The sequence below is a fragment of the Populus euphratica genome, unplaced genomic scaffold (assembly GCF_000495115.2).
Source record: "Populus euphratica unplaced genomic scaffold, PopEup_1.0 scaffold63.1, whole genome shotgun sequence".
In the NCBI taxonomy this organism is placed as follows: Eukaryota; Viridiplantae; Streptophyta; class Magnoliopsida; order Malpighiales; family Salicaceae; genus Populus; species Populus euphratica.
Window position 1 is genome coordinate 246591 of NW_011499942.1, and position 25432 is coordinate 272022.

The following is a 25432-nucleotide window of genomic DNA, read 5'->3' on the forward strand; positions in this document are numbered from 1 at the left end:
AGGATGAATTATTCGAGACAGCTCGGAATGAAACTTCAAGGGAAAATAAGTCTGACATGTTATCTTCAGTATCCTCATTCAATTCTGGACATGTTTCATTATCCGGTGTATTTAAAAGATAAAGATAAATTATATATTAAAATTTTATTTAATAATTAAAATAATTAAACTAAATTAATTTTTTAATATAGTATTAAAGTGTTTTGATGATTAAATGATCATAAATTTAAATTTAAATATTTTTATTTATTTTATAAAAAATAAATAAAAATTAATTTAACTTTATATAAATTTTAAGTTTAGATGAATTTTATTAGAGAGTATATGTTAAGAAATAATATGAGTGAGAGTTTTTTGTGTTTTGATAACATGATGTATAGTATTTTTTAAAAATATTGTTTTAATTAACATAATTTTTTTAATTTTTGACATTAATATAACACAATAATAAAAAAATATATATATATAAAAAACAGCTTGAAAAATATTTTATGAAATAAAAGATTACATGTTACCCAACAGAATATAATTTAAAAAGATTAAAGCTATCAATCATGTGATAAACAGTAACGATGATAATGATGATTAGCAAAATCATCATAAACTTCCAATCTCATAAAATCAAACATACATTTTGCAATAAAAAAAAAATATACTGGACATGCATGAAAATAATGATAACAACGTGGGTCAAATTTGGCAAACCGACAAGCACAGCCACACTCTCGACAGCCAACAAATGGTTACGTGCCAGGGCTTGAGTCCTTTCCATCCTTGTTCTTCAAAGACTGTCGCTGCCGACTGGACTTGAACCACATAGGTGTCCAGACATATCTTTATCGGTAAGTTGCTTTATCGTTTTCACTTGGGTTTGGTCGGTTGATTCGTTGTCATTGCTGCTTAGAAGAGAATTCAAATCCTACTTAAAGAGTGGAAACTAAATGCAGCACGTGACCTTGATATTAAAAGGGTTGGCCTTGTGCCCAGGAGAATTCAAAGACTGTGATCTTAACTTTTGGTGAATAAATGCTTGAGCCTGACTCCTGGACATGGGAGTTGCAAAGATGTAGGTAAGCAAGGGTTTTCGATCCCTAGAGATGCTAATCTTGTTTTCTAATCCAAGCCATCCATGGAGAGGGAAAGAAGTTTTCTAGTTCAAGCCATCGATTGAAGGGTAAAACGAAGTAAAGATCAAAACCAAGCACGCACGGCAGGCCTTGAATGTGTTAACGCATGAACAGTAATTTTGACATTGTAATAATAATTGCTTTTGAAATTATTTTTTATTTAAAAATATATTTATAAAAAATTACTTTACCATTAACAAATTAAAATAATGTAAAAATACTAAAACTCGCAAATAAGTCACCGTAAGACTATCTCCATGAAATTTATTAAGAGTTTTAGTTCCGCAACTCAAATCCACAATCTTTGAACAAGCTTCGTGACTGATAGCCCTATATTAGCTTCTCGATAATCTTCTTAAAATGAAGTTATTCATACTAGGATTGGAGGATTTGTAAGAAATTATTTCATCTATAATTCAGTCAAAAAATCTGTAGGAGTAAATAAAATTCACTCTTGAATCAAGGGAGAGTTTGAACTTAAGTGGCGCGGCTACCTCCATGATATCATCTTTTGGGGTTTCATTATCTTTTTCCCATGACCACTGACAGAGATGGTTAACCGGTGGGTTCTGGCAAGCCCAGATAAAACCACAAATGGAATTATCACGACAAACCAAAATAATTGACTCGAGACAACACAGGTTCTTTAGCCAACGTTGCCGACTCATGCCTGTAACGGGAACAAGAAAATAATGACGTTGTTACAATACAAGTTTTATTAGCCAACATCGCCGTCTCCTAGACAACCACGAAACCCAGGAAACCGTGGGTTGTTCAGTCTTGTGATAATAGGATTGTAATTAAAAAAAAAAATTAGGAAAACAGTTTGAAAAGTCAAAAGAATTACCAGAGAGTCTGTCTCATGTGTCATTCGAGACTTTAGAATATCAAGCGTCATCTACAAATCATTTTTTTTAAAAAAAAAAACAGGATAGATATAATTTTATTAAAAATTTGAAAACTAATATAAAATTTAAAAAATAAATATTATCTTTATTACAACTAGATAAACGTCACAATGTAATAAAACTTAATAAAATCACCTCTACCATATTTATTAAATAAATCATAGACGACACCTTCTACTATTCAAACCGTGATATTTACTAAATAAGTTTTCGTGTTATTTCCCAGAAAACTTCCCTTACCATGCTAGCTCGAAAGAGGAAAAAGAACTCGTGATAATGAAGTTCATTGACCAGCATTAACGTCTCGTGAAAATAGTCATTTCCCTACAGAGTTTCAAGAATACAATTTGCTGGACCCCTCTAGAAAATTTATGAACAATGACCAGTCTAGAAAGAAAATGAAGATCCAGTTAGTTGACCACGAACATGGTGAATTATAGACTAGAAACAGCATACCCTAAATTACTTCAGCTCTGAGATCAACCCAAGACCTTCTTTAAAGCATTTGCTGTTATCCTTTGAAAAGCTAACGTTCCTTCCACGCCAAATATCTCGAAGCAGAATCAGCACCGGAGACCAACAAAACGAAGCCAAAGGAGCATTTTTCAGTCAAGGTTATTCCAAGCTAAAGTACAGCTTCAATCATTTTTTAAAATATTATTTATTTTAAAATATAATAAAATAATAATTATTTTATTATATTTTTCAGTCAAGGTTATTACAGCTGAAGTACAGCCTCAATCATTTTATTTTTTAAATTATAATAAAATAATAATTTTTATTTTAAAAAAATTATTTTTAATATTAATAAATCAAAATAATCTCGAAACATTATAAAAAATTAATTTAAAATAAAATTTTCAATTTTTTTAGAAACACTGTAGATGTCAAATCTGTATTTCTTAACAGGCCAGGCCATGGAATCAAGATGCAGAGATTAAGGGCCATAGTAAATGAAGCAGGATTGCTCGTGACTCCAATTGTCAATAAATGAGAAGAATGCCAGGGCCACTTGAAACCTCAAGCTAGCCGTTATCAATTGCAGGCTCCTTCCACCTTACAATCGGCTAAAATAAATACACAGAGCTTTCAATGGGGTCCATGTCTTCAAGGCAGCAATCGGTATATTCCTTAATTTTCAAGTAAATTTGGCCCAAGCTCGAGGAAGACAAAAAACCCGTGTGTCCGATCCAAAGTCACACAACAACTTACATCTACTTGTTGCTACCAATGCAGTTTTATGACCTGAAATCAATCACGGTCTAGAGTTCGAACAAAGCACACCACCCAGTCACACAAGAATCATATTTTTCACTAGAATAATCTTCTCCTTTTCCTACTTTTTTGCTGAAGGAAAATGATATCATTAATCATAAAAAATCCAATATCAAGTAATAGGGCTTGCCTTTTCTTTTTCTTTTCAAGGTTTCATAAAAGGAAAATAGCATTCCAACTGTTCTCCAGGAAAACAAACCTTCTCATCTTTCTATGTCATATCAAATCGTGAAGGGTCATGGCAGAGACCCTGCAGGAACCAAAAAGAAACTTTCGACAAAAAGTTGAACATTTAAGAAACAGATATCACATGAACATAGTTAGAATCCAGTAATAGACAGAATCTTTTCCAACCACCCTATAGTTTAGGAAGACTTGAACTACAAGAATAAAGGAGATTATATTTCACTACATCATGGCTAACAATAGCAAGGAACAAAATAAAGATTGTTCAAAAAAAGGGCATACACAACAGCTGGACTAAGATCATCATTGTTTTCATGGTTATTCGTGAAAGGGAAATAAATTGGATAACCATAATGTTATTTTAAGGACATGCAAGTGCACATGCCATTAATTCAGCTGCTCACTTTCGTTCAATGTTGGCTACTTAAGCATGAGATGCATGAACATTCAATGTAAAGCTCCTTTTCCAGTCAATCATCTATAAAAATTTACCAGACATCATGCGTAGTTAATCCTGCAAAATACCAGGCAGACAACTCTACGGTCTCAGTGTAAAGCAGTCAAAGGAAATTATTCCTTGACCGAAATACCACCACGTATCCTTTGCAACAATCAGAGGTACACTAACTTTGCAAGATTCGGTACGCACCCCTGTTAGAGATGATGACCAGTTTATTTTTTGCTCTCAAATCTTTGTTTTTTCAATTAGTAACTTTCAAATACTTTCTCAAAAGAGGATAAAATCCACTTTGTTTTTAATGTGTAAAGGAACGACATTTCGTTTTCGAATGAAAAACCATGAAAGGGCGCTTTTAATCACAAACTGGCTTCTGTACAGGATATACATAAAACCCAAACCTGGAATTCTGACACGAACAATGTACATCGGGTACAGCTAACAAGTTGGCAAGGAGGTGACTGATGATGATGATGTTTGGTTACAAGAGAAATGCTAACCAGCGAAGTGAGCATATAGCATTTACAAAATCAGAAGAAAGAAAAGGTGTGCTGAAAGTTAAGCAGAAAACCCAGATTCCATTGCTTGCAAGATTGCAGCAGTATCAAATCTAAAATTTCTGAAGCTCTTGCCAGGGCCCATGTCAGGAGGATGCGCATCAAATACAGGCTTAGTTAAATGGCTCTCTGTTATCACTGTGCCGCTCCCTAAAGAAGTGTTCTTCGCTTTCCACACACACATAGCTTGACAGAAATTAAACAAAAAAAAAACTCGTCAGTGAAAGGGGTTGCCACTTCATTGATCCTGTTACTATCTTAAGAACAGAGGATCACATATAAGACCATCCTATAGGCTTCACATACTCATAAAATAGTAAATGCCAACATTTATGAAAGTGTAATCATTCATATACTAATATAAAAAGTACAATTCTCCACCAAATCTATTAGTATATTTTAACATTCTGAGACTCGAAAGAGAGGTCAAACCTTTGAGAGGCATATCAGGTCTTGGGGCTGCGGGGGGCTGGTGTGACAAAATCCACGATTTCAAAGAGCTGTATGTAGACATTATATTAATCAAAAATAGCTAAAAAATAGTTCAAGGCAGGATACATCTGTTCATTAATCAAAAATAGCTAAAAAATAGTTCAAGGCAGGATACATCTGCTCGTATAGTGTACCAAAGCACTCACGCTAAAAACGGAGCAACCATGTAAAGCTTGAGGCCAATAACGCTGCGAGATATTACTTCGTCACTTGCTGGCTGAAGTTCATCAAGCCGCTGCCATGCAATTTCCTGCAAGCAGCCAACATAAATGACCACATCGTTGCAAAATTCCACAACCAGCCAAGATTTGATACTCACTATATACAAGCTAGAGATGGATTATCACAGACTAATTGGTGAAAACAGGCCACAAATCTAGGCTAGGCCTATAAAAAGTTAAGCAGGTCATTCCTCATTGACGAAAACAGACACAGACAGTCCTAATATTCTTCAATCAAAGTAAACACCCATTTTATTGGTGTCTGTCAGCATCCTATATCATTGTTTGGTCAAGTTAAGTAAAGAAAACCTTAATTAATGATCTGAGACAATTTTTAATGTTTCTATTTAAGTAGATACTAAGATAATGAAATTAAAAATAAGGCTAGATGATTCTTTACAAGAAGTCACATACACTGATCTCCTTTTTTGTAAGAGGTGCGAAGGCAGTATCATCCTTCACACCAGCAATTATGTAAAGCCGCACCCTCTGCTGTCCAAACATCTCTTCAATGTAGTCATCTTTGTTAAGAAGATTTGAAACATCAAAGCCAGTTTCCTCCAGAACCTATATTCCACAACAGAAAAGGCAGGTTAAAAACTAATTTGTGCATGTGTGTTTGTGGGTGTGGCAATCATTTGCATCATCCTAACAGTTCTTTTAATCACTTTTCTGAAGTAGTATTCAAAAGCATACAGCAATCAATTAAAGCCCTTTCCTAAGAGAAGGTCTGCCCCACCGGCCATCTGAGAATCAACTAAAATAATTTACTGCGATGCTTGTGTAACAAATGGATTAAAATAACTTTCTATCAGTAATAGAACCTTTTTCAACTGAAAAAGCATTTGGATTGGAAAATCTAAATATTCTAAATCTAATGATGCAGCCAAGGAAAGAGAAATTTATAAATTATTTTAAATTGATTATAGATTTTAAGATTTCTCATCCAACTAGTCCATGTAGGAATTCATAAACTCAGGAATGATTAATAATAGTTAAGATTCTAAGCTTCCCTAAGAACTAAAAAATTAATTATGAGTTTTCTAATATTTTTGGTTTTCTTTTCCTATCTGGATTTCAATTCCCTATTTCGCCTGTTAAGGCTTTTAGTGCCTCCAGATGGAACACCTAGTCTATGTAATCAAACCACTTCAATAATGGAATTATGAGTATTTTAGTATAGTTTAGAATTGTCGCCTTGAGTTTTTTTTTCTGTTTTCTTTTCTTTTCTCTAAGCACTGTTTTCTTCTATTTCTTTCTTATAGGTAACTTCGGTTACTATTCACTGTCACATTAGAAGCCCTTATCTCTTAGGGAAATCCCTGTAATTCCAGATCTTGCCCTACATCATCTAATAGCAGGATGCAACATGGAAGTATCGAAGTATGACAATTTATAACCCACAGAAGAGAACAATTTTGTGCCTAACAGGAATTGGTGGTTGGGTCAATGCAACTTATGGTCAACAAAAGTAGAAAGATGAAGATCAATTAACAAAATACTCCTTCAGGGTCAAAATGATGCGGATCAGCCCATTGCGTGACCATATGACCATACGATCACGAGGTTCGCATCACAAAACACAATCTGTCTCTTTCTTCCTGCAGATATCTCCAAATGGGACAGAATTTTAGGATCCCAAGCCCATTGTTGCATGCATTTATCAAGCTGTCCACTATTGAAACACCTATAGCCAATCTGTGTTTCACTGAATCAATAGCACCATTCAGCATAAAAGTAACTATCACTGCTATTATCTAAAACCTTTATAGATTGTCACTATCACCAACACCCTGATTTGGCCAATTAGATTATTGCAATCATACCAGATTAGAATGCTTTCAAGGATAAATGAAGGAGCACACAGACATTCATACACGAAAAAAGCTTACTTCTCGGATAGCACAAGCGTGGTCTTCCTCATCTTTGTTCTTTTTTCCCCTTGGGAAACTCCAGCTCGTCCCTTTCCATCCCTTCACTAGCAAGCACTATCAATTACACCAACCAAGATAAGAAAGTTGATAAAGGGAAATCACAAGTTCACAATAATTAACTCGAGTGCGGAGTAAATCTGAAAAAGTAAATAGTTTAAATGTATGCCTTAAATCATACAGAAAAGCCTTCATTGAAGCCCCAGAATTAAAAGTACAGGGAATCAGGTAATCATGCTTTAAACTTCAGAACCAAAATTTACTAAGCTCGCACAAGTCATTGCCATACACACAAAGTAGCAATTCTTTAAGAAAATAGACATTATCGTAACTATGTCCACAATTTATAACACTTAGGTTCCCCGAACACCTAGCCTCTCATCTGAGGATCATTTTCCCTTCTTTCCTTTCACTTGCAAAGATTCGATATTCTCATCTCAGCAAAGAATATATCTCGTATCTGTGGAAGATAAATGCACCACTTGCACCCATTCACAAAACAATTTGTGCCATTGAGCTTCTGATCCTGAACTAAAGTTTTCCCCAGCTAAAAAGTACCTGACCCAACACCACTAACCCTCCAAGCTTCTTATTAAAATGTCCTTAAATTCAGTTCAGCGTCATAATAAAACTCCCATTAGTGTAAAATTCAAAATCTTGATCATATACCAAGTACATTGATTTCCTCTCATTATTTTTAAATCAGTATCACGATAGGAATGACTTTCTTCCCCCCTTTTCTTTTAGAACTTGAAAATATTAACAATCAAGCACCGAGTAACCCAGACAAAATATGAGCAAAAACTCTAATTCATCGCAAATCAATACAAAAACAAATACGATTACTACCACTACGAATCACTATCTTTCACTAACAAAAGTCCTCACCCGTTCAAAAGTCTCATCCAAAATAATCGCACCGGTCACCGGAACTTTAACTTTGTAAGAAGTAAAATCCTTAAAAATATCATCAATATGAGCAACATACGGTCTTAAAACATCACAACTGTTAAACACTGCATCTTATTAAGGAAAGAAAAAAAAAACCTAAAAAATCAGAAGAAAATAGACAAGAATTAAAGAAACTATAAAATAAAAAAAAGATACTTAAAGAAGTGAATTCCTTCAAAGTGAAGGACTTTAATGAGGGATTTTTCTCGACAGAATTATCTTCATAGAACCAATGCGCGTACTCGACCAGAAATAGAATTCTCTCGAACGATTGCTGGTCTTCTTTTGGCACATTTAGAACAAACCTACTGCAGAGATCGTCGAGGAGTTCTTGTGGAGGAAGACCGCCGTTCTTAAACGGGACGCTACTGGATCGATTCAGGCCGGACATCGATTCCACGACCCCTAACCCTAAATTTTTATTTTTTTCAGTCGAGTAGAGAAGGAGCTCGTTCTTTCAGTCTCTCCTTTCTTGGAGAATTCGGGATAGAGCGAGGAGCTTCCGCATCGAATAATTTTATGTCTCTGAAGGAGGAGGGGAGAAGATGTTGGTTCTGGTTATAATTTATAATATTGGGATTTCATAGTAGGCCCGAGGTATCATTTCTGGACCTGAATGAGCTGGATAAGAATGAATGCTGATCGGCCCATCATTCATGCAGGACAAGCTAGTCTGTTCAAATGTAATAAACCATGTCCAAGAAAGAATGTTGAACAGCTCTTTGTTTTTATCCACAAAAACAATTTTTTATATGATAATATTAAAAATAATTTTTATAAAAATATATATATTTAAAAATTTTCTAATAAAATTTTATAAAAATATATATATATAAATCTAACAGACATATTTTTTTCGTACAAAAGTTAGCGCGAAAGAGTTATTTATGTGGAAAGATATATACTCAAGTGGTATGGTCACATGATGCTAAATATTTACGTGATAGTTACATGACTAAGGCCTCGTTTGTATTTTACTTATTTTTAAAATTATTTTTTATATGAAAATATATTAAGTTAATATTTTTTTAAAAAAATAAATTATAATAAAAATAAAAATATATTTTATTGGATTTTTAATTAAAAATATTTTTACAAAAACACAAACTTGGTATATAACTAAATGCTTGTCCATCAATTCAAGAATCATCCTTGTAGTAAATAATTATCAGGGGGACATTGAAACTTCAAATATTTGAAACCTTTAAAAAAAAAAAAATGATGATGGGCATTGTTTGCATTAAAAAAAAACCAATTAATTTCAACATGTTTTTTTTTTTTAATTTTATCTATTGCTGTTATAATGAATTGGTTGTCATTTTAAACAATAAACCACCACTTAGGGTCAACATGTTATTTTTTTTTCAGTTTATTTTTTTATTATATATATATATATATATATATTTATCATTTAATATATTTTATTAGTTTTAAATTGATTGTAATAATTTATCTTGATTTATTTTCTACGAGATCATTATAATTTTAAATAGATATATCGATAGTTGATGTTTAATTTTTATAAATATATATTTTTGTTATTATATTAATAAATAAATAAAAATTTAAAAAATTTTAAAACTAGTAAATAGTGGCAAATCTTGCCGGTGAAGAGTCTATTTATTTTTATATTTTAAAAATTATATTAATAAATAAAAAATATTTAAAAAAATTTTAAAACTAGTAAATAGCGGCAAATCTTGCCGGTGAAAAGTCTATTTATTTTTATATTTTAAAAATATTTTTAATTTTTTTAGTTTTGAGTTAATATTTTTATATATCTTTTCATATTAATGTATCGATATCAAAAATAATTTTTAATAAATTAAAAATATTATTTTAATATATTTTTTTAATAAAAAATACCTTACAAGATAATAACTATCATGCTTCAAAACAACCTCTAAGCTACAAACCTCGGGTTGATTTAATCCTCTCGTGCTGAATTTAATAACAAAACAAAAAATTTCTCCATGGTCTAATTATTTTTTTTAGATTCAACAAAATTTTAATCCGACTTATATCGTGTGCAAGGAAATTAGTAAAATCTACATTCCATTATAATGATTACATGGAGCGAAGAAGCCACGAAGTGTAGTGGGGGGGCAAAAACACCTGTGGATTATATATTACATTTTGTTAGTTACTACGCTGGAGACGTTCCTTACATTACGATGTTTAACTGAACTAAAACGAAAACCAGAAAGAATCTCCATTTCCACAGAGGAGAGACCAGATAGAATCTCTCCTGTTTGTTTCCACAAGAAATGCGGTCCATACAGCTGGGACTCTCAGTATTTCCCACATCCATAAACAACAACCTTCTTAATTTCAATTTCAAGAAACAATCTTTTTTTAATCCTCCTACAAGGGTTTCTCATCATCAATACTCTCTCCCCACAACAGGTACGTACCTAACTACTTCAAAATTCACCAAACCCTTTAGAGCTTTTCATTCATATCTTGTTGGATTCGAAGTTTCTGTAGATTATCTTTTGTGGGTTTTCTTTCCTTATATGTACCATTCTATTGTATGCATGCTTTCTTGTGCTGTTGTTTCACTGTTGATTTGTAGTCAAAGATATAGTTGACTAACTGAATCGTTGTCGTTTTTTAACGAATCTTGATTCTTAAATTTGGACTTGACTTCGATTTCGAACCATCCGTGTTCACACCCTCATTCTTCAGAAAGTGAATGGGGCAGGCATAATCTCAGAATTGATAAAAACTGGAGTTAGATATGTTGCAATGCATCGGCTCCAGGAACATTATAACAACAGTCAATGTTAGCTAATTTAGCTAGTAAAGTCACCTGTGTAAACAAAGGCTTGATGGGATTCCTTATGAATGCAAAAGAACAGCTTTATGAAAACAAGAATCCTTCCTAGCAAGACTGTAAAAAAAATATATGGTAGAATGTGGTTATTTATTATCAATCCCTTTTCACTTGCTTGCGTAGAAGAATCTATTCCTGTTTATTCTGCTTTCTGCTATGTTTCTTGAATCTTGATATCTAAACAAAGGTACACGGAGGGAGAGAAGTTTTTAGCTTATCTATCTGTACTTTACTCAGATGCATAGTTAGGATATTAAAATTTATTTGGATTATTCTGTTCTTTGAGTGTAGGACTATGCAGCAGAGCGAGTCAAGTGGTTGAATTGTTCCCTACTGTATCTCCAGGGATAGTTGTAAGGGAAGCAAGATTAGAAGATTGCTGGGAAGTGGCTGAGACTCACTGCAGTTCCTTCTTTCCTGATTATTCCTTCCCTCTACATCTTGTGCTAAGGGTTGACAGGCTGGTAGCAATGCTATCAGGATTCATCATACCAAATGGCTGCAGAAGAACTTGTCTGGTTGCTGTCATTGGTAGCCCAGGTGATCAGACTTTCTATATTGGAAGGGAAGATTTCAAAATTGGAGGTTCTGATGGGAATTCCAGTCCTAATCGAGGCTACATTGCTGGGATATTGACCGTGGACACTGTTGCTGATTTTCTCCCAAGGAAAGGCCCACTCAGGCAGAGAAGGTAAGTTCGGCTTTGCTCTTATGACAATTAGGTCTTTGTGATCATGTAAACTTTGTGTTGCGATCTAGCATGCAATTGGTTTTGAGTAGATTTGAATGGAACTCTTTTAGTGGGCCAATAAACCAGCACGGTGTGTTTATTGTCGTAGCTATCAAAGAGAATTAACTACTGAAAAGTAGTTGTTCATCAATCTATATTTTGGATGGATCGTGGCTGGAAGAAATACTTTTTGGGCAATCTGTGTTGACCAATCCATATTGATGTTGAAACAACATATAATAAGGAAGGTCAATCCTAACACAAATGCTCTGATAAACAAAGAAGTGATCGTTTATGTTTTGAATGTTCTTTTATTCCATACGTGCACTTAATTCTTTTACAAGCTTCTCTTGCCTACACCAGTTCAGTTGCGTTTAGTTTCTGAAATTTTATTCCTACAATTGTGATATATGTTTCTGCCAAAGGACTGGAATTGCATATATATCGAATGTTGCTGTTCGGGAGAGATTTCGCCAGAAGGGGATAGGTAAAAGGCTCGTAGCAAAGGCAGAGGCTCAAGCTAGGAACTGGGGCTGCCGTTCCATTGCTTTGCACTGTGATTCGAATAATCCTGGAGCTACCAAACTGTATAAGGGACACGGTTTCAGAAGTATCAAGGTACCAGAAGGTGCAAACTGGCCGCACCCCAAGACCTCTCCAGATATCAAATTCAACTTCATGATGAAGCTTCTAAACACCCCAATCACAACATAGAATTTTTAGGTGCACACGAAGAATTGACAAGGTAAAACCTTGTAGGAAAATTTGAAAATTGCATCATATAATCTGTGTATGTATAGATCATCAGGGTAATGTCTGGATACAATGGTTACTATTTCGAGATAAAAGATACAAATTATTATTTCAGGATAGAAGACAATAAGACAATGAGGACAAAGAAAACATTACTGTGCAAAAATTTATTTCAAAACTGTCCTTTATTTAACCTCTCTTTAATCAAATATATTTTTGTTTTTTATGTCCTTTTTTACACCAACCAAAAACAGAGTGATGGCTTTAATGTACCCTGTGCCTGTTTGCGTGATAGAAGACATTTTTGTAAAGCTCAAGGGACTTGGATAAGATGATTTACTTGCTACTTCTGCCCCTTGATGTTTCAAATCTATGTTATTTCTTGCTGCTTCTGCTTCTTCAATTCAATCACGCGATCGCTAAAATCTGTTTGACACCAACTTAATTTAAGGGCTCTCAAAACTTTACAGAAACAAACATGGTATATGATCCCATCCAGTAGACGAAAGGAAAAATTGAGACAGAGAGACCATTGTTACTCTTGATGCACGAGGTAGTGCGTAGCCGGCCAACAGAACATAATTAAGGAAAAGCATATGAACTTGGATAGTAAAACTGCAATTTATTGTTATTGACAAAGACTCAAGCACATAATGCTATTTATTGTTATTGTTCGTTTATTCTGTAATTAGTATCTCTACAAATTTAAACTTGGCATTCTATATTCATCAGCAAAATCAGATTTAACGAGAAAAACTCTCTAGAGCACCCTGGCTTTACGGCCAATACGCCACACTTGAGGGATGCCGAATTCAACAAACAGGATTGCGCATGGAAACTGAAAGGGCCGCAACTCAAAACTCAACTTATGAAGTTTGGAGAAATTTATCCAAGGCAGAAGTATCCAAAGCAGGGAACTTCTTGACAGCAGAAGCCACAGCAAGTCCAAGCTTCACCGCATCTTCATGGCTAGATGCCTGAAGACATCATTACTTTTAGTCGCTATATATTGAGATAATATTGGCAGTTCATGCAGAAACTGAAAGCAAATTTTATACCTCAATGTTAAGGGGAAGAACAGGATCATGAAGTGAGAGTCTAAGAAGGAACCACCCACCAAAACCAGAAACTCGAACCTGTTTAAGTTAAGGAAAAAGGGAACAAGTATGGGAGAAAATTTATTGTGTGATGTCTCGAGAGCATGGCACTAGCCGTCAAACCACTAAAGTTACAAGTACTAATGCAGCCTACATAATATTTATCTGTGTCAAACTCACCCCTTCATAATTAACAGGAGCTTTCTGAAGCTTTGGATCTGACTCTACATGGTTCTCCAAAAGTTTCAGCACTGCCTCTCCATATTCTCGGAAAGATCTGGATGTTCTAAGTGATCAGTTATACTACAGCAAAATAATATAAAAATGTGACAGACCAGACACAGAACCATACCCTCCTTTAAGATCTGGATGATTCTGATCGATTTTCAGTCTCAATTCCACAGCAACTCTTGGTTCCTGCAGACCCTCTACCAGGTCAGTCAAAACTTTGCTGCCTCCAGCAATACCAGAAGCTCTGGCTGAAGCCAATTTATTTAGAACTTTAACCTGCATGTATAAACAGAAAATGGTAAACAAGAAAGTTGATAAATTGATAATGCAATAAACTAAAAATGCTTGACCCTTGCTCTGTTTCATATAATGCCTACCATGAGGTATGCTCCATCATCAAGCCAGTGGTTTTCCTTGAGAGCTCCATGGCCACTGGTTTCAATAGCCAGATGTGATTCCTCACCAACAGAGTTCTGTGAGCAATGTCATTGCATTTGTTTGAAAATTCATAAAGCAAGAGCTACAGAAAAGTAGATCATCCAAATTGCGATATAATAGCACTGAAGCCCTCTAATACCAAAGAGGGAACAAGAAATGCTTGGCGTTGAAAGATGTTAAATAAAAAAAATCAACAAAGGAAAAGTCATTAAAATTCTAAATTATAGACAACAAGATCCTACACAACATATGATGAGGAGCTCAAAATGATTTGCATCCAACCTTCATAGTGATTTGCATTTCACACTAAAAGCAAATAGAAAATACCCCTAAACAAATTCAGTCACATTGTATATAGGTTTATCATTCAATGACAATTTCCTCAAGGCAACTTTCATATTGATTTGCATCCAACCTTCAGAAATACCACAATCAAATCCCATTTGGTTAAAAATTTCATCCTGCCAGCATTATTACTAGTTCAAAAATCTGCCCCAATACAGGGCACAAGGATCAAGCTTGCATATGCAAATTTCCCTATTTGGTTTCTTGCTTCTGTAAGTGTCCCAAAACTCAGCAAGTAAAAGACAAATCAGAATCTCTACTTACCAAACGAACAGCCTCATCGATGACATTTTTATAACCTCTTTTGAATCGATGGTGCTTTCCCCCTAAAAAAGACTGGCAGGCTATAAGCACATTCATATACAGGGAATAAACAATATGCCATTTTGGTTTTCTGCATACCAAGTTTGTTTTCAATAAATGTAGTAAGGCCATCGGAAGTCACACTGTCTGTAACAATAGTTGTTCCTGGATGCTAAATGGAAAACAGAGCGGGCCAAATTGGTAATGAATTTAAGGGGAAAAGAGCAATGGAACAGAAGTCATGTGCTTTAACGGTGGCACTTGAGACAACTGAAGTAGGAAGATCTTACTTCCTCTAATACAATGGCAGACATCAAGGCAATCAGCCGATTCCGGTTGAACTCACGAGCAGTGGAATCCACAGCAGCAGATCTACAAGAAATTATTATACATTAAAAAGAACTGATACATGAATGTGCTATATGATTGCACAGATTGGGATGATGAACACCTGTCAACATCAGTATCAAATATGATCCCCAAATCAGCCTTGTTCTCAAGGACTGCCTGGGCAATAGCTTTCATCGCTGCCTTGTCCTCTGGATTAGGGATATGATTTGGAAACATACCTATTTTGAAAAACTACTTTAGCATGTAAATAAAACACATAGCAAAAGTCATAGAAAATTTCTAATATCAACATTACCATCTGGTTCCAAGAACTGGCTGCCAGAAGTGATAGCTCCCAGAGGCTGAAGAACTTTTTCCTGAAAAAACATTTGAAACATTAACATATTAGAAGACAAGGTGATGAAATGATTGAGTGATAGAAATGGAAGGAAGTTCTTTAGCAAAATAACTGCAGATATGTTGTTGACTGTGTCTCCCCAGTCTGGACAACGAAAATCTAAGAAACTTGGTTAAGTGCTGGTGGAGGAAGTGGTGTTCAGAAAGTTTATTACTTGGAAGCATTAAAGGTACATCAAGCATAGATTTTGCTACAGCCAAGTACAATAAAGTTTTGTATAAACAAAAGAAAGCCAAATAAATCACAATATGACTTACAGCAAAAAATCCTCCTGCTCCATTTCCCGCATCAACAACAATATGGAATCCCTCCAGTGGCTTCTCTAAAAGTTCAACAATTTCCAATCAACAACTAGCAAATGGGATCACACCACCTTAACATGCAAAAACTCAATAAAACAAGTACTAGTAACATTGAAGTAAATATCCAATGTAAAACATCTCCATAAAAATGCAAAATATTTTTTACAAACAAAAGACTCCCAAGGACCAACCCAGTGATTAAACTTAGGATTTTTAGAATTAGGTTCAAATCCTAAAATGAGTAGGTAGGGTTAGAGGAAGACAGACTACTACCTATTATGCAGACCAAGGTCCAGGGGGTCTCCTAATGGAGCAAAATGAAAATATTTAATGGACTATGATGGTAGCATACCCCAATTCACACATTTGCGTATCAAACCATGGGTAACAGAAATTAATCCCTGAATACAATTTATTATGACAACTATTTTGGAGCATTTACCTATATTTCCTGCAGCTTTGCGGACTGCCTTTACAAGATCAGATGTATACACAGTCATGTAATCAACTCTTTTTAAGGATTCAGAAGCTTTCCCTTTTGATTTCATTAAACCTTCATCTGTAAAACTATTATATATGTCCACAGCGTGCTCTAAAATGTTTTTAATGTCAGCCTTCCCAAGCCCTCCAGCATTTGTGAAGAATTTGAACCCGTTCCTGTTGAAAGGAAGATGACTAGCTATTTGCACAACAACATGAACCAAAAATTTGATTAGATGTAAGCTAGTCAGAAAGTCTACTAAGATGATCTAATGATCTAAAGTAAAGCAGTGTTTACACAAAAGTTCAAGCAATGAAAGTGGCAACCATTATGAGGCACCATTTCCAAATCCCACGATTATAGTAGGCGAACATGGTCTAACAGAAAATCAACCAGTTACCTGTTATCATTATAGCCCCATCAACTGGACATAAAAATGCCTCATCCTCGGTTAGTGTGCTATTAAACATTGCAGGGGTGGATGCCAATCTGCAAAAGGTAAGATGCTACAAAAGTTAAGAACAAATCATGAACGAACAAAGGTTAAACCATTTCTCAGCCACTGATCCATTGATCTCATGAGGTCACTGCATCATACATTCAATCAGTGGAAAGTACACATCATACAAAAAAAAACCATTTTTAACTTGTGTAGAAACCCACAATTTATGCTGAGATCCTTCATGATCTTCCAAGAGGAGAAAGTGTCATATAAGTTGTCTTCCCTGAAAAGGTCATCACAAGATCCAGCCAAAGAGAGAACACTTCAACCATGAAATTTTAATGGCCACTAGCTGGAGATTTTTGGCCCAATAACATTGAGTTTAAAATATCTAAAGAAGGGTATGGACAGTGAGATGTATACAATTGTTAGAAAATCAAACCAAGATGAGAAATCATAAACCCACCCATATTGAACAACATCCAGGCCTGCACTGGCAACACCTCGAGTAACCGCATCCTGGAAGTTAAAGATTAAACCTCAGTTATTTATGATATTAGTAGATGAGGAAATTCCATACATAAAAGCTCTAACACTGCACAGTAGATGTATTGATAGTAGCACTTTTTCCAAATGATTATATTCCTTTGAGTTTGAATGACATTTTTGATAAAACTGGTAAAGTTAGTTGCTACAATTTTTCACAGGAAAAGAAGAGAGACAGAGTCAATAGTGAAAAGTGTAAACAACTAAACATCAATTTCCAAGCCAAAACAAAATAACTAGATAGATCAGATCAGAAGAAAACGCGGTCCTCTTTGTAGGACCATCAGTTACCTAGTAATTGTCCAATTGATGGTCCAGCGGCCAAACTAATACAAGTGTCAGTATGCTGATGACACGAGCATTATATGAGCTTGAAAAGACTCACAGAACAGTTGATCAACCAGAAATGTTGGGGGGGGGGCTGCTGGAGGGACTTAAAGGTTGTTTGCAGATGGTTTCAGATAGCCAAAAGATTTATGCACAGCAGGAAAAAGAACTACCTGCAACACCTGTGCAGATATGCGGGAATCGTGACCTACAGACACCTTCAGAGGTTTGGATGCATCAACTTTTTTCTTTTCCGATAACCAGGCAGAAAAGGCTGCTGCTATTGCTTCCGTAACTGGTTCAGTGAGGGTAACAGGTTCTCCCTCGACCCCAGGAACAGCCACACCTCGAATATCACTATGTTCCCATTGGGGAATAAAAGAAACACGACCTCGGAGTTACACCACTTACAATCAACGCTAAAATAGTTCCAACTTCCAAGCATAAATCACAGGTAATTCTGGGTGATTATTTTTTCAATCATGCGTTGACTTTCAGTTGATAGGATTGTTGGGACATCCATGAAAGAAAGGGTAACACTATTGAAACCCAAACAGAAAATAAATAATTCCTGCTGCCAAATAATTCTGGATTATAACTATAACCACAGATAATCCTCACCTGCCATTTTGAAGCTTCATAAAATCAACCTTATCGAGATATGGCACCGCGGTCGTAGATGAAGCAGCTGCAGAAAAGTTAAATTTTGTTGCGAAATTAGAGTTGTTATGGCAACCGAATCTGTGTTCATCGCAAACAGAAAACCCAAAGCGTACTGATACATAGAGAACGAGTGTTTTAAAATGCAATTATCAATCAACCTGGAAAAAATGAGAGTCTAGAACAGACCATTGCAGTAGTAAATAGGTGGTCGTTTAACAAAAGCAGTCTGGTATTTTGGTAAATGCATGGAAGATATGCCACTCCTCCATGCCAATAAATTCTTCCCTCCATGAAAGGGAAGCAAGTTGCGGTGGTGGTTATAAGGGGCCGCCGCCGCGGAACAACAGTCCCTACCACTTTGGTAGGAGTAGTATTCATTGGTCCCCGACAGCCTATTCTTTGCTACAATTACATTTACAACAATTGCTGCACCCACCACAACCCAGCAAATTTCAAAACAAAAAAATTAAATTAAATTGCTATAATAATTAGTAAAAAAAAAATGTATTCAGCTTGGTCACTGTGCTGATAACCTCAAGATTAGGCTATATAAAATTCTATTCTGTTTCTGTAATTACTTGAATTCGATCAAAGAAGTGGAATTCAATTCAACGTACCTGCCATTTTATTTGACGGTTACTGACGGCGACGCCGATATGGTGGTTAAGAAAGAGAGGGTAGAGTTTTGAAAATTATGAAAATAAGAGGTGCTATATGGGATTTTATCCCGCGGATGCTCGCAGCCTAGCTTTCACGCGTGTTGGCTGTGGAGGAGTTTTGTTACCACTTGCCAGTGAAGAGATGTCACGTGCTTGTCCTCTAGTATATTCGAGTTTTATCCCCACTGTTGTCGGGTGTATTTTCTGGTGGGTAGGTTTGCGAAAACACCACTCTAGTTTAGTAAATTTTCAATTGGGCCCTTTAAGAAGAATCGATCATCCTTCGTAAACGCACAAAACGGGTGTTAAAGTATAAATATTTCAGCGACAGTGGAAGTGATTATTTTTAAAAATATTTTTTATTTTAAAATATGTTAAAATAATATTTTTTTATTTAAAAAATATTTTTAAAATTATTATATCAAAATAATTCAAGAATATAAACAAATAATTTAAAATAAAAACAAATTTAAAATTTTAAAAATACAATGTAAAACACATTTCCAAATAATTATTTGGTCATTGACAAGAGTTTGTCAGGTGAAAAAAATATTGTTTCAAAAAAATATATATTATTTTACATGCTCAAAAAGAAAATGATGTTTTTTTAAAAAAAAAATTAGCTGATTTTTCTAATGTAATAAAATTATAATTTTTAGAGTCTTTTAGACACCAAGTTTTTCTTGTATTTTTTTCTTTATACTTTGCATTCTTATTATTTAACAATTAGCCTATTTGTCACCATATTTTTTTATTTTTATTTTGTTTTTTAAAATATTTTTTTGGTTTTTCCTTCTTCTTTTTTCCTTGTGTCTTTTTTTAAAAAAAAATTATTTTTAATTTTTTATACTTTGAATGTTTATCACATATTGGCTTATTTATATCATTCATTTTGTTATTATTTTTATTGTTTTATAATTTTTTTATAATTTTTTATATATTTTTTTTTTTAAAATACTATACAAAAACTTGGAAAATGTTATTTTTAAAAAAAATACTATACAAAAACTTGGAAAATGTTGTTTCACTCGAGTAATTAAACTAGCTTGAAAAATTACATGTTTCTATAAACATATATAATATTTATTGTATTTTATTGTATATAAACATCAACTTTTTAATTAATGGTTATTTTTTTATTTGATATAAAAAATATTGATAATAAATACACATTAATTTTTTCATGTTACAGGTAAAAATTTTAATTTGCTGCGAGGCTGATTAAATAGACGTGTTGATATTTTATTTTTATATTTATTATTATATATAATTTTTAATGTATTTAATTAAATACATAGATATAATTTTTTATTTATAACTATAATTCAAAAAAATTAAGCTTGCATATTTATTTATTTGTTGCCAACAAAAATTATCCAAAAAATGGACCAAATAATTAGTATATATACCCCAAACATCCTTAGAGTGATTAAAACATATTACGAATATTTTGGGTATAAAAAGAGGTACTGTAAAATTTGTTTAGATTTAAAGATAGTTTTTATCATGTTCTAAACTTTTAAATTATCGTTATAATCTTATGACACGTCGAGAGATTTATGCAATTTATCTTGTTATATATAATATCAATACACTGCTTCCACGTTCATAAAAAAATAAAATTCCTTGTGATGATATACATGATTCCTTGTCATGTATTTAAAGAATATATAGCAAGGATTCACGATTTTTTCTAGATCACCTTATAATCTTTTAATTTTATCTAGTTAACTTTTATAGACGAACCTTGTTATATATTTACACTCAGCATGGCCAAGTCTAGATCATGAATTCTTCAAGTTAATTCATGGATCGAATTATTTAATCTAAAAGAAATCATAAATATATCTTTTTAGTTAAAAAATATACATGGTTTAAAATAAAACTCTAAATGGACTCCTCCAGCCAATAAAAGTTTTATAACCATGCTGTGAAAAACTCAAATCCATGAGGGAGAAACACTGTAATCGGAGACACGTATCACCGTGGACTTGCTGTGGTCATTTTTTCTTTTATTTTTTATTTTTGACCTATGAACTCTTTTTTACTAGCTGCATCCTTCTGGGGTAAGACTGAACCCCGTTGCTTCAAATTTATCGAGCATGGGAAAAAAATGAAGGAAAGGGGGTTAAAGTGAAAAGAAGATGAGTCAATTGTTGGCGATTTTAAAAACGGCGCAGCAGGTTCATTTTGGTTTTCATTCCTTTTCAATTATAAATTTCCGGTCCTTTAATTTTTTGAAAAATCAATTTAGTTCAAAACTTCATTTTATTTATTTTTTAATCATTGGCTTGAGAAACAAGAAAGAGAGTGGTTGAATTCTAGTACTAGAAGAAAAGGAATATTGTTTGACATTGATTTTTAAAAGGAAAAATGATGATTTTGATATTAATGAGTTTTGTTTGACTATGAGAGTTTATAACATTTATTATTTGACCTTAACTTTGCAAGAGATGGTATATTTGAGTTTGGATTTTTATTCTGTTTTTGAATTGATTTTGAATTTTTGAGTTGTTTGAGGTTATGTAGAGGTTTTTGTTAAGGTGTTTGGAGTTTTTTCATTAATGTTACGAATAAAAAAATAAATTATGAAATGGACTTCTCAAAAAAAAAATTTATAAATTTTAATTTTTTAACCACCGCAATAAATGGATGAGATTCTAGAGAAAGCAGATGATATGTTATTAATCAAAGCAACGACGCTCTGCCAATTTTTTTTGAAAAACATTATAGGATAGAAAACATGGCATCCACCCTATTACCAAATGAAAAAATAGCCCACATGCACCAGTTTTTTTTAAATAGACAAGGCAAGTGGATCTAGCTTACTAGCTTAAACAACATATAATCTTTTTTTTTATTTTGAGCAGCATATGATTTTTTATTTTTTATTTAATTTTTTTTTATTAATTGATATTTTTTTAACCTTTGATGTTTTAAATAGATTTTAATTCAAACATAAATTAATACCTATTTTCTCTAGGTTTCTAGATTGTTTATTTAACTTCTTTCAAGCCCAGGCACACAGGCCACTTATTCAAGATGCACTTGCATGAATGCATGTTTTATAGTCCACCGATTTTCCCCCGGTCCTCTTTTTTCCTCCTTCAAACTTTATAATTCAATGTAGGGTTTTTGTTAAAAAAATGTTTTTTTCCAGCTTCTGTAGATTTCCATGATATTTTTAAATAAAAATATAATTAAATTTTTACTGAACCTTCAAATTTATTTTTTTTCCCTCTTGGTCTCAAGAGGCATTTTTTTTTTTCCCTCTTGGTCTCAAGAGGCATTATTTCTACGCGAGCTAGCTTTTTTCTTTTTTTTTCCTTTGAATCTTATTAATTCACCTTCGCATGCATGCTTTTTTTCGTTGTTTTATTAGATAAAAACATTGGTTTCAGTAAACAATGATGTTAGATATAGTTAATTTTATGAATTGTGTTTTGAAATCAGATATCCACGTCAACATCTATTTCTAGACTTTTCAATTTATTCCCAGTCACATATCATTTGTTTTATACATGAAATGATAGCATTTTTTTTTTATAACATTGCATAATATTTTTTTATCATTTAATTTTCCATACATGTAAATTTTTTTATCACCTAATTAAATAAAAAAATATTTTTTTATAATAAAATCATCAAATACAACTAAATAAATGTATCAAGCGGTAAAATAAAAAATATTAATTTATATTTATCTTTTGATTTTTCTAGTTTTGTATTTAGTTATTATTGTCACTATTTTTTTATTTATTGACATAAATAATTCATAATTTATTTAATCGGATGTAAAAGTAATTTTTTTATTTATATCTTGGACTTTTATACAAAAAAGGTGCTAGAAAACATGAATATTTATTTTTTTAGCTATAAAAAAATTACATGCATAAAACACCAATTAAATAGATAGTATACTAGGGACATGTGACTAACTGTTAGAGCATCTAAAAGAGAACAGCAGAAAGAAAAGGATAAGTTTTTCTGGCTTCCATCCCTCATTTTTATAGCTCCAGCGAGAGAGCTACATTGAAGATCCAAAATAACATTTCCAAGTTAAAGAGTTATTGCTATCAAAAGAGCTAAAAGTCTCCCTAATATTTAATTAAAAAAATAAGTTTTGATTGGAATTGTATTAGCTAGCTTCTATCAATAAATAACTATATCAACATCAAATATATTAAAATATAATTGATTTTATTAAATAATTTTTTTCCCACAGGATTGCATATATAAAAAATATTATATCTACACTGTTAAAAAAAAAACATCAACATGCCGTAATAACATATCACCTTTTGTTAATTCTTTCACATGACATCCATTTTTTTGCTACCGATCAGAATAACAAAATAAAAAGAAGTTAAGAGCCCAGTTCCAAGACTCGGCGTTGAAAAAACACAACTAAAGCCCACTAAAGAGATCCAATTTACAAGTACACAAAGCACTCCCCGGCCCGGCCCGACATGAGAATTAAAGGCCGTTAAAATTCATAATAAATGACATCGTTTCCAGTCAGCGCGGAAAACAGCCCAAGACGGCTAATGAAATTTCCTATAAATAAGAGGTCAAACACAGCAAATCCCATCTTCCATTCAGTTCCGCTTTCTTGTTGTGCAAATTAAAAAAAAAAACCTCAAGGGCTAGGGCTTGGTAATTGTTTTTTTGCAAGATGTTGGAGGTGGTGTTGAACGACCGTTTGGGAAAGAAAGTGAGAGTAAAGTGCAACGACGACGACACCATCGGCGACCTCAAGAAGCTCGTGGCGGCACAGACCGGCACCCGAGCTGAGAAGATCCGGATCCAGAAGTGGTACACCATTTACAAAGACCATATTACCCTCAGGGATTACGAGATTCATGATGGCATGGGCCTCGAGCTCTACTACAACTAAAACAAACATGTAATTTACTTTTCTCGTCTTTCCTTTCCTTTTTTTTTGGCTGTCTCTAGGGTTTCGATGTTGATTTTTTTTATGTGGATTTTTCTTATCATTGTTTGCCGTGGTTGAAATCTCTCTCTCTTTTTTAGAGGTTTAGGAGTACATGCTGTTAGGTTATTTGTTATTGGATTTTGTGCGGTTGAATTTTAGCTTGCCATGTTGCAGGAGTTGGTCTTGGTGTGTAGACAAATTGGTCGATGATTACTGGGTTTGCAATTTGTGTCATCTGTAAATATAGAGAGATGTTAGATTGCATTAAACTTGTTAATCGTGGGTATAGTTCCTGAGTTAACTTTTGTCATGTATCAGCGAGGAATACACTGTTAAAAACAAGCTTCGATCACATTTGTTTGAATGAATGCATGGTGTTGTCTTGTGCCAATGAGGCCTCAGTCTTTTTCTTGCTCTGCATTTTGGGAATTGAAGTTGGCCGCTGTGTTGTGTGTTTGTTCGGCAGGGCTATATCTTTCAATTCTTTCACAGTCAGAATTATTTTTTGATCCATTGTGACAGTTGGCTAATTTTGGTTTTCTTCGTATAAGATATTTTTTATTTTACTCGTTTCATTATCGAGCTTACATTGTATTTCATGGAGCTTTTTGATAGATGACTGTATTAGAGGAATATCTTACGATGTGGTTAAGTCACCTTCTTTTCGTTTCTTTCTTTTGATAAATTTGGTACTTATTAGTTGAGAGAAAAGCAAAAAGGTAACTTACAACGTCTCTTTTTTGGGCTTTTCCTTTTTGATCCAGGTACTGCCAATGAGTATGGCAAGGCATTGTTGAAGATGTAGCTGCCCCCTACTTCGCTAGTAATTTCCTACTCTTTGCGATAAGCATGATGCTCTGTGATTGATGCACATATGCTCTTATGAAATATGTAAAGATTGCGATGACTAGACCTGGTCATGGCAATGTTAACTTGCAGTATGTTCTGTTTGTGGTACATCAAGCTCAATTATCTGTGAAGTGGTTGTTTTATAACTCGGATTCTTGTGATTCCAACACTTAATAGTTAACTTGAGTGGATGAAAAACTGGTCGATTTAAAAAACAACTTTGCTTATTTGCTTATGGCTTATTTGTGCTTTACCTGGCTGTCAGTATGAAAAGCTTTTGTGTTCTCTACTCTTTCATTGTCCAAGAAGACATTACAAGAATGAAATTGTTGCTTTTACGATGTTGTTTCAATCATTGGTGGCCCCTGGGACTACTACTTGCACACGGTCCATGAACCATTTTATGCATTAGAACTGCTTAAAGGCTTTCTTTAACAGGAGTCAATGTTTTGAAATTGAGGGAGATTGTCTCATTTCAGTCCTTTTTTTATGTGGTTTGAATCATCATGTGGGTTAGTGGTTAGGTGTTACATGAGTATGCAATATGAGTCAGATGCAAGCTGATCAATCTTGTGAAGAAGCATACACTTCCCTTTAAGGCACTCAGTTATGAACCACTGTTATTTAGTACTTGGTGCACA

The 25432-nt window shown here is 33.6% G+C and overlaps 3 protein-coding genes and 1 long non-coding RNA gene across 7 annotated transcripts; 2 read left to right on the forward strand and 2 right to left on the reverse strand.

Annotated features, from left to right (window-relative positions):
* Positions 1 to 4219: 4219 nt before the first annotated feature.
* On the reverse strand, positions 4220 to 8650 carry LOC105137099 (mRNA-decapping enzyme subunit 2-like). The gene is made up of 7 exons (XM_011042702.1): positions 8262 to 8650; positions 8043 to 8170; positions 7116 to 7211; positions 5638 to 5790; positions 5149 to 5252; positions 4943 to 5010; positions 4220 to 4696 (listed from the first exon to the last, which is right to left on the reverse strand). Exons 1-7 carry the CDS (start codon positions 8494 to 8496, stop codon positions 4512 to 4514), a joined length of 969 nt encoding a protein of 322 aa, XP_011041004.1. The 5' UTR covers positions 8497 to 8650; the 3' UTR covers positions 4220 to 4511.
* Positions 8651 to 10247: 1597 nt separating this feature from the next.
* Positions 10248 to 12793, forward strand: LOC105137100 (uncharacterized). 2 transcript variants are annotated; one of them, XM_011042704.1, is made up of 4 exons: positions 10248 to 10511; positions 11233 to 11632; positions 12097 to 12416; positions 12540 to 12793. In XM_011042704.1, the coding sequence occupies exons 1-3, from the start codon at positions 10373 to 10375 to the stop codon at positions 12383 to 12385; spliced, it is 828 nt and encodes a 275-aa protein (XP_011041006.1). In that variant the 5' UTR covers positions 10248 to 10372; the 3' UTR covers positions 12386 to 12416; positions 12540 to 12793. The 2 variants fall into 2 exon arrangements, with proteins under 2 accessions (XP_011041006.1, XP_011041005.1); XM_011042703.1 differs by having other exon boundaries at positions 12097 to 12793.
* A 216-nt stretch (positions 12794 to 13009) lies between these two features.
* Positions 13010 to 19086, reverse strand: LOC105137102 (uncharacterized). Of its 3 annotated transcripts, XM_011042705.1 has the most exons (18): positions 18965 to 19086; positions 18534 to 18773; positions 18306 to 18372; positions 17858 to 18041; positions 17278 to 17330; positions 16770 to 16858; positions 16331 to 16567; positions 15844 to 15908; positions 15485 to 15545; positions 15290 to 15407; positions 15129 to 15210; positions 14938 to 15010; positions 14800 to 14861; positions 14130 to 14225; positions 13874 to 14028; positions 13702 to 13798; positions 13483 to 13560; positions 13010 to 13401 (listed from the first exon to the last, which is right to left on the reverse strand). In XM_011042705.1, exons 1-18 carry the CDS (start codon positions 18969 to 18971, stop codon positions 13291 to 13293), a joined length of 1875 nt encoding a protein of 624 aa, XP_011041007.1. In that variant the 5' UTR covers positions 18972 to 19086; the 3' UTR covers positions 13010 to 13290. The 3 variants fall into 3 exon arrangements, with proteins under 3 accessions (XP_011041007.1, XP_011041009.1, XP_011041008.1); XM_011042707.1 differs by lacking the exon at positions 18534 to 18773 and having other exon boundaries at positions 18965 to 19081; XM_011042706.1 differs by lacking the exon at positions 18965 to 19086 and having other exon boundaries at positions 18506 to 18589.
* Positions 19087 to 23535: 4449 nt separating this feature from the next.
* On the forward strand, positions 23536 to 25083 carry LOC105137103 (uncharacterized). The gene is made up of 2 exons (XR_844488.1): positions 23536 to 23912; positions 24707 to 25083. It is a non-coding gene; the product is annotated as an uncharacterized LOC105137103 (long non-coding RNA).
* The last annotated feature ends 349 nt before the right edge of the window (positions 25084 to 25432 follow it).

Excerpts from the sequence above, each read along its gene's own strand:
- LOC105137100 (XM_011042703.1), top strand. The coding sequence starts at position 10,373 with ATGCGGTCCATACAGCTGGGACTCTCAGTATTTCCCACATCCATAAAC. Across the intron at positions 10,512-11,232 it reads ATACTCTCTCCCCACAACAG|GACTATGCAGCAGAGCGAGT; the intron begins GTACGTACCTAA and ends CTTTGAGTGTAG. Across the intron at positions 11,633-12,096 it reads GGCCCACTCAGGCAGAGAAG|GACTGGAATTGCATATATAT; the intron begins GTAAGTTCGGCT and ends TTTCTGCCAAAG.
- LOC105137102 (XM_011042705.1), bottom strand. Across the intron at positions 14,226-14,799 it reads TCGATGAGGCTGTTCGTTTG|AACTCTGTTGGTGAGGAATC; the intron begins GTAAGTAGAGAT and ends CATTGCTCACAG. Across the intron at positions 13,799-13,873 it reads CATCCAGATCTTAAAGGAGG|ATCTTTCCGAGAATATGGAG; the intron begins GTATGGTTCTGT and ends TAGAACATCCAG.
- LOC105137099 (XM_011042702.1), bottom strand. The coding sequence starts at position 8,496 with ATGTCCGGCCTGAATCGATCCAGTAGCGTCCCGTTTAAGAACGGCGGT. Across the intron at positions 5,253-5,637 it reads TTACAAAAAAGGAGATCAGT|GAAATTGCATGGCAGCGGCT; the intron begins GTATGTGACTTC and ends GGCTGCTTGCAG. Across the intron at positions 4,697-4,942 it reads ACCTGATATGCCTCTCAAAG|CTATGTGTGTGTGGAAAGCG; the intron begins GTTTGACCTCTC and ends ATTTCTGTCAAG.